This window comes from Suricata suricatta, chromosome 16 (assembly GCF_006229205.1).
Source record: "Suricata suricatta isolate VVHF042 chromosome 16, meerkat_22Aug2017_6uvM2_HiC, whole genome shotgun sequence".
NCBI classification, from domain to species: Eukaryota; Metazoa; Chordata; class Mammalia; order Carnivora; family Herpestidae; genus Suricata; species Suricata suricatta.
The window spans coordinates 47,165,031-47,173,706 of NC_043715.1; the positions used below are offsets into that span (position 1 = coordinate 47,165,031).

At 45.8% G+C, this 8,676-nt stretch overlaps 1 protein-coding gene across 1 annotated transcript in view; it reads right to left on the reverse strand.

Annotated features, from left to right (window-relative positions):
- Positions 1–3,562: 3,562 nt before the first annotated feature.
- Positions 3,563–8,676, reverse strand: part of LOC115281280 (carcinoembryonic antigen-related cell adhesion molecule 7-like) — a 12,454-nt gene continuing 7,340 nt past the window's right edge. The window contains exons 4-6 of the mRNA XM_029926663.1: positions 8,181–8,370; positions 4,576–4,654; positions 3,563–3,600 (exon numbers count right to left, since the gene is read on the reverse strand). Coding sequence (XP_029782523.1) covers positions 8,247–8,370 — 124 coding nt within the window. The 3' untranslated portion in view covers positions 3,563–3,600; positions 4,576–4,654; positions 8,181–8,246. The remainder of the gene's footprint in view (positions 3,601–4,575; positions 4,655–8,180; positions 8,371–8,676) is intronic.

Below are 8,676 nucleotides of genomic sequence, written 5' to 3' on the forward strand. Positions count from 1 at the left end.
TGCCTTGTCCTGTGGTCCATGAGAGTTGTGGAGACAGGGGAGGTGTGAGGGGAGCCAAGTATATCCAGGAAAGTGGAGGGGAGGGGCAGGCGGTGGGCAACATGCATGGTGAAGTGAGCAGGGGGTGGGTGGGGAGGAGCATCACTGGCAAAGTGACCGTGTCAAGCCCAGCAACCAGGAGGAACCCAAGTTTACAAGTAAAAAAATTTTTAATGTTAATTTTTGAGAGAGAGAGAGAGAGAGAGAGAGAGAGAGAGGGAGGGAGAGAGAATATCCCAGGTAGGCTCCCTGCTGTCAGCACAGAACCCAACCAATGTGGGGCTCGAACTCACGATCTGTGAGATCATGACCTGAACCGAAACCAAGAAGACGGACACTTAACTGACTGAGCCTCCCAGGGGCCCCTTATCTTTTTCTTATTGATATGTAGGAGTTCCTTATGTATGCCTATGTATTAAGTACTAATAGTCTTTCAGTTGGATGATTTGTCTTCAGTTCTTATTTCTTCTGAAGAACAGAATTTCAATGTTGAATTTCTCAGTCTCCCAGTTTTTCAATGGATTCTTCTTGTGCCTTGCTTAAGAGATACTCTATTTTCTCCAAAAAAAGTTAAGTTTGGCTTTTCACATTTCAGTTCTTTTTTTCTTTTTAAGAAGACTGAAATCGGGGCGCCTGGGTGACTCAGTCAACTAAGCGTCCGACTTCAGCTCAGGTCACGATCTTATGGTTCATGAGTTTGAGCCCCATGTCAGGTTCTCTGCTGACATTTTGGAGCCTGGGGCCTGTCTTTAGATTCTCTGTGTGTGTCTCTCTCTGCCTCTCCCTTGCTTGTGCTCTGTCTCTCTCTCTCTCAAAAATAAATGAATATTGAAAAGAAAAAAGACTGAAATCATACCAAGTACATTTTCCAACCACAATGGTACAAAACTAAAGATCAACAATAAAACAAAGCTGGGGTGGTGCCTAGGTGGCTCAGTCAGTTAAGTGTCCAACTTCAGCTCAGGCTGATCTCACAGTTTCTGAGTTCGAGCTCCGTATTGGGCTCTCTGCTCCCAGTGCAGAGTCTGCTTCAGATCCTCTGTCTCTCTCTCTTTCTGCCTCTCCCCTGCTCTCACTCTCTCTCTTTCCCAAAAGTAAATAAATGTTTAAAAAAACATAGCTGGAAAATCTACAATGTAAATATTAAATATTTAATATGTAAACATTAAACAACACACTACTGCACAAGGTATGGGCCAAATAAGAAATCAATAGGCAAGTCAAAGCATGTCTGAAAAGGAAAGAAAAAGAAAACACAATATTCCATTTACATTTAAATTCTTAATCTATTTAGAATTGATTTTTGTGCTGCTTTGAGGTAGGAATCTATTTTCATTTTTAAAAATATGTGTAACTAATTGCTCTTCCTCTGTTAAATAATTCCATCTCTTCCCATTTATCTGCACTGGCATCTTTGTTGTATATCAAAGCTCCACATCTGCATGAGTCTGTTGCTGAGCTCCCTGTGTTATCCATCGATCAATTTATCTACTCTTGTGCCCACTCTACACTGTCTTAATTTTTATAGCTTTGTACTAAATCTTTACACCTGAGAAGGCAAGTCATTCCCCTCATACCTGTTCATCTTCAGGAGAATCTTGGCTGTTCCATAAAAATTTAGGTTCAGCTTGTAAGTTCCATAAAAACCCTATTGGGATTTTGATTTGAATATCATTGAGTAATAGCTGATTTAGGAGACAGTTTATGTATTTATGAAGCTGAGCCTTTCTATCCATGAACATGCGATGTCTCCCCATTTATTTAAGTCTTCCTTAATATTTTTTGGTAAAGTTTTTTTTTAATTTTATGCACTAGAGTCTGCACATCTTTTGTTAATTTATTCCAAAATGATCTATAGTATTTGTTATTTATAAATGGTTTCTTTTTATTTTTTATTATTTAAAAAACTTTTAAGATTTATTTTTGAGAGACAGAGAGAGACAGAGAGTGAGTGGGGGAGGGGCAGAGAGAGGAGATACAGAATCTGAAGCAGGCTCAGGCTCTGAGCTGGCAGCACAGGGCCTGACGTGGGGCTCAAACTCATGGACCACGAGATCATGACCTGAGCCGAAGTCAGAGGCTTAACCGACTGAGAAATCCAGGTGCCCCTATTTTTTATTATTTTCTTAAAGTTTATTTTTGATAGAAAGCGAGAGAGCAGGGGAGGGCCAGAGAGAGGGAGAGAGAGAATCCCAAGCAGGCTCTGCATGATTAGCGCCCCAAACTGGGCTCACTCTCAGGAAGAGATAGATGATGACCTGAGCCAAGATCAAGAATCCAATGCTCAACAGACTGGGCCACCAAGGCACTCCAATGGTGTCTTTTTTTAAAGTACACTTTTGATGCGCCTGTGTGGCTCAATTAGTTAAGCATCTGATTCTTGCTTTTGGCTCAAGTCACAATTTCATGGTTCCTGAGATTGAGTCCTTCATGGAGCTCTGTGCTGACAGTGAGGGGCCTGCTTGGGATTCTCTCTCTCCCTGTCTCTCTCTGCCCCTCCCCTGTTCTCTTGCTCTCTCTGTCTTCCTCTTTAAATAAATAAATAATTTTTTTTAATGTTTATATTTGAGAGAGAGAGAGAGAGGGTCACATAGAATCTGAAGCAGGCTCCAGGCTCTGAGCTGTCAGTGCAGAGCCCAACGTGGGGCTCGAACTCACAAACTGTGAGATCATGATCTGAACCGAAGTTGGACACTTAACTGACTGAGCCACCCAGTGCTCCAAATAAATGTTTTAAAAAAGAAAATATTTTCTATTTGTTTCTAATTTATAGAAATGCAATAAATTTTTGTACAATATGTTGATCAAAAGTCAAACATCTTGCTATATTGTCTTATTAGTTATACTAATTTGTTTACAGCCTTTTGGGGGTTCTCTGTGTAGATAAGAATCACCTGTGAGTGATGACAGCTGATCTGTGCTGGCTGGGACATCCCAGTGCGACACTGACTGGACATCTTTGAGTTAATTTTAAGTGTAAGGCTGCCATTTCCCTATCCACAGTATTTGCTGGGGTGCCTGGGCGGCTCAGTCAGCTAAGCCTCTGGTTTTTGATTTCGGCTCAGGTTATGATCTCGTCGTTTGGGAGACCGACCTCTGCCTCCAGCTCTGGGCTGGCAGCGCGGAGCCTGCTTGGGATTCTGCCTCCCTCTTCTGCACCTTCCCTATTTGCTCTCTCTCTTTAAAAAAAATAAAAACCCACAATATTTGCTGTTTTTTGTTTGTTTACTTGCTGTTTTTGGTAGTTCCTTCAAATTTTTTTCCCCAGATTTATTGAAATATAATTGACATACAACGTAAGTTTCACTGTGGTGATTTGATACACCTATGTATTGTAAAGTGATTATTACCACAGTGTTAGCTAACACCTCCATCACACCACATAATTATCATTCCTTGTTTGTGGTATGATCATTTACGATCTACTCTCTTAGCCATTTCAAATATACAGTACAGTATTATCGACTGAAATCACCATGTCGTACATAAGATTCTCAGAACTTACCCATCTTATATAGTAGTGCCCCTTTGTCCATGGGGGACATATTCTCCAGTAGATGCCTGAAACAATGACAGTACTGAGCCCTATGTATACTGTTTTGTCCCGTGCATACATACCCAAAATAAAGTTTAATTTATAAATTAGACATAGTAAGATGTATAGCTGTAAACATATGCACACGTGTGCATGCACATTTCTTCATTATATGTATATATGATTTTTTAATGAATCATTTGAAAGTTAGAGCGGTGCCTGGGTGGCTCAGTCAGTTGGGTGTCCAGCTTCGGCTCAGGTCATGATCTCACTGTTTGTCGGTTCGAGCCCCGCATTGCGCTCTGTGCTGACAGCTCAGAGCCTGGAGCCTGCTTCGGATTCTGTGTCTCCCTCTCTCTCTGACCCTCCCTTGTCATGCTGTCTCCCTCTCTCTCTCAAAAATAAATACAAAATATTAAAAAAAAGAAAATTATAGGTACCATAATACATCACCCTCACTATCTCAGCCTGCATCTCATTAGAACCAGGACTTTCTCCTATATATCCACCGCCCTATTATCAAGCCAGCAAATTTAATATTAATACAAAAATAGAAACTAATATGACATCTATATTAGTGTCCTATTACTGCTGTAACAAATTACCAGAAGCACAGTGGCTTAAGACAGCCCATTTATTACCTTGCAGTTCTGGGGGTCAGAAGTCTGGCATGGATTTTACTGAGCTAAAATAAAGACAGCGGCAGGGCCACACTACTTGCTTGAGGTTCTAGGGGCTGATCAGTTTTCTTGCCTTTGCCAGTTTCTGGAGTCTGCTGATACTGCCTGACTTGTGATCTCTTTCCATCTTGAAAGCCCAAACAACTGGCCAAGTTTTTCTCACATCGGCTCACTCTGACATTGATCCATCTGTCTCCTTCCACATTTAAGGACCCATGATGACGTTAGGCCCATCCCAGATAATCGACAATAGTGTCCCTTTTTACCTTAATTCCATTGGTTACATTAATTCCCCTTTGCCATGTAATGTGGTATACTTACAGGTTCCAGGAATTAGGCTTTGGACGTCTTTGGAAGGATTATTCCGCTCACCATAGTCATGGTCATTGAATCCCAGAGGCTGATGTAGAGACAGGAAGTATATTAGTGGTTGCCTAAGACTGTGGGCATCTGGGGGAAATAAACCAGGACTGCTAATGGCTGTGAAGTCTTAAAATGTTTCAAAATTGATTTTAGTGATAGTCGAACAATTCTGTGGATTATATACTAGAAACCATTGAATTGTATACTTTAAATTTTTTACTTGTATGGCCTATCAGCTACACCTCAATAAAGCTATTACAAATTAATAAATGAGAAATATCCAAAAATATAATTGTCTTAAGAATTTTCCTCCTCATGCATTGAGTACCACATTATGAGGTATTATTTTTTTTGCTTCAATGATAAAATATGATCAAAGAAACTGATGAGATAAAGAATAATATATTATTAATTTTTAATTAATTAATTAATTGCTTGATTACTGAGAGAGAGAGAGAGACAGAAACAGAGAACGAGGTGGGGAGAGGCAGAGACAGAGAGGGAGACACAGAATGTGAGCCAGGCTCCAGACTCTGAGCTGTCAGCACAGAGCCTGATGTGGGGCTTGAACCCACGAACTGTGAGATCATGACCTGAGCTGAAGTCTGACGCGTGACTGACTGAGCCACCCAGGTGCCCCTGTTATTACTTTTTTAAATGTTTATTTTGTTTCTGAGATAGAGAGAGAGCACGGGAAAGGGGCAAAGAGAGAGGAAGACAGAGGATCTGAAGCAGGCTCTGCGTTCACAGCAGTGATCCCCGTGTGAGCTTGGGATCACAAACCTTGAGATCATGACCTGAGCCAAAGTCAGACTCTTAACAGAGCCACCCAGGCGCCCCTCATTACCTCTTTCTTGTGTAGAATATAAGCAGGCAGCTTCTCCTGCTCCAGGCTGAGACACTGTCCAAGGTGCTGATGTTCCCCAACTATGCCCAGGGCTTGGGACCTGTGATCTTGCAGTTGTGTCTGCTCTCTTCCTATTCTTAACAAGGAGCATTACTAACAAGGAAGAGGTGGGGAGGGCTGCAGGGAGTGTGCACTGGCCTTCATCCCCATCTCTCAGGGCAGTGATGGTGCTGTGGACATCACCGTAGGAAGTGGCTTCATGGTCAGATGACTAAGTCCAGGCTGCTCACCAACAGTTTGTAGTGAAGGATGGTGATAAATACAGCCTTGAGGGTGTGTAGACAGGACAAGGGCCCCTCAGAGATGTCCAGATTCTCCTGCCTAATCGGTGAATATGTCAGTGATCACTTACAGATTAAGTTAAGGATCATGTGGTTGTGAAATTATGGTGGTTTATCCAGGTGGGCCAAAATAATCACAAAGGTCCTTTCTTTTTCCTTTAAAACATTTTTTTAATGTTTATTTTTGAGAGAGACAGACAGAATCCAAAGCACGTTCCAGACTCCAGGCTCCATAGCTGTCAGCACAGAGTCTGACACGGGGCCCGAACTTGTGAGATCATGACCTGAGCTGAAGTTGGACACATAACTGACTGAGCCACCCAGGAGTGAAAGAGGGAGTAACAGAGGGAATGACAGAAGGAGGCAGGAGAGGCAGAACCAGAGAGAAGATGTGATGTGGGAAACAGGACACAGAAGACTTCAAGATGTTGTGCTGCAGGCTTTGAAGGTGGCGGAAGGGGCCACAGCCATGGAACACAGGTGGCCTCCAACTGCACAGCTTGAAAAAACATGGAAATAGACTCTCTCCTACAGCCTCCAGAAGAAACAGCCAAGAAGGGACCTTGATTTGTGTTGACTTCCACCACTAAGCTTACAATAACTCGCTAGAGCAGCAAGAGGACACTAACAAAAGGCGTCACCTTGTCGAATCCAACATAGTGTGCACTGGGACAGGAGCATCTTAGAGCTCAATAATGATGTGATATTTTTGCAGGTTGATTTTCTTACTGCTCCTCTTATGGCTAAGAAACAACACTTGGGGGATCCCCACCACACTTGTGAAACACGGGGGAGTGTCTTGGTGCTCAGACCACTTTTGTTTGTGTGAATAGGGGCATGGATGCCAGTGAATCTGCACAGGAACAGCACCTAACGTGGGCTTCCGGGAAGGGCGGAGAGTCCTGACCCAGGTGTGTGGAGGAGGCGCAGGTAGATGGTGGGACCAGGCCTGGGGACCAGGTGGAATGGACACGTTGTCCCATCTCCACTGGAGCCTGGGTGAGAGTTAGGTGCGGGAAGCCCTCTGCCTCTGATGTGGACCCTTACTGATGGGGAGGAGGTGTGTTTCAAGATAAGATCCAGTTCAGGGAGAAAAGTGGACACTGTCGGGAAGCCCTGGGCCAGACGTCACCTGCAGTGCCTGGGGAGCCACGCTCAGGGCACGAATTCTGGGTGCTCTCCACTGGGGTTACTCTGAAGCCTCTCTATAGGTCACCCCAGAGGGAAGGACATCCTGAAGCCTGGTCTCTGACACAGAGGAGAAACTTTGGACAGGTCTCAGCGCCCTGGTTTTGGGGACAGGGCAAGTTTATTGGTGAAGGCCACCAGTCAGGGCCACTGGGGCTGGGAGAAGAGGACCAAAGGGCTCAGATTACCAAACGGCTGTGAAGGGGTCCCACCTAGGACGTGTGCCTGCCCATGGTGGCTCCTCCCTAGCTCATCCTCCTGTAGTCATCAGAGGCCACATGTTCCATGCTCCTGAGAACCCAGTGCACAGTGACAAACATTGGGGGAGTCTCTAGCCTTGGAACCTGAGCAGGATGAGGACGGCAGAGTGCTGTTGGGGTTTGGCCACAGCCCTGGAGATCTCTCCGTCTCTAGTACACATGGTCCCAGCATGTCCACACCACTTGCCCCCTTGTCTATGTCAGGGGACTAAGGTGGGGGCTTGGTTACTCCCAGGTAACATTTCCTGGGGAGACCCAGGGGAGAAGACCCCAGAGTTTCAGGTGAATTTCTGCTCAGAGAAATCACCATTCCCCAAAAAAGGGCAAAGGAGGGGAAGGGTCCTCTTTATTCCGATCCTCTCATGTTGTCTCAGGTGGGTCAGGGGCCGGGGCATGTTCCCTAGGAACCCCCACGATTTGGGACATGGGAGCCTTTGTCCTGGCCCTTCCCGGGTTCATGGCATACTGTCACGGTTTCCAGAAATCAGGGAGGCCCATACTCAGGGTCCATGTTCCTGAATATCCTCTGGACTTAAGGCACGTTCTCTGGCTCAGGCTGGGGCACCTGACCCCACCTAGGGTCTAGGGTGCCAGGAGGGCCCCTGGAAGGTGTAGGTCCCAGGAAAACTAAGAAATTACTTGTCATTTGTGGTTGATCTGGCAGTAAATGTTCCTGTCAGGGTATTATTGTAATTCCTGCAGGAGAAGAGGCCTCTGAACTCCCTTTTCAGAACATGTCTGGGTGACTTTCAGGTCCTGTGCCCAGCTCTCTGGAAGCCTGGCTGGGTGGCAGGTTTCTGCCCCAGGCCCCTCCTTCCTCTCACTAACACCTATCCCATCAGAACCTGAAAGCACAGGGGTGGGCTGGGGGCAGATCCTCAGCCCCCTTGGGCTTGGGGGACCAGAATATTCATGGCCCACACTCACCTGGTAGATGGGAATGGCTGGACTCGTGCTGGGGAGGGAGATCTGGACAGGGGGAGAGAATGGGTGTCAGTGCACAGGGGGAGAGTCATTTCTCTGCAGAGGTGACCACTTCTGCTTCTGGAGCAGCCTTCTCCCAGCCTGCTGACCCACAGTCCAGTCCCAGACCAGTCTCTCCTGAACGCCCTGCGGCCTAAGGAAAGATCAGGCTTATTAGTGAGGTGTGCAGGGAGAGGTCACAGCTACAGAACAGGGGACAAGGAAGGTCCTCATCCCCAGCAGAGCTTAGGGAACACGTCTCTCCACCAGTGCTATTTAGGAGAGGTAGGGCCCAGGAGAGGGACAAAGAAAGGCCTTTGGAGCACATCTGTCCTCGGACCAGAGGGGACGCCGGGCAGCTGAGGGACATCTAGGAGAAAGTATCCCGAACAGGGATCGGGGACCCAGGAAAGGAATCACACGTGAGGGTTTGGGTGAGTGCAGGGGTCAAGGCAGCCAG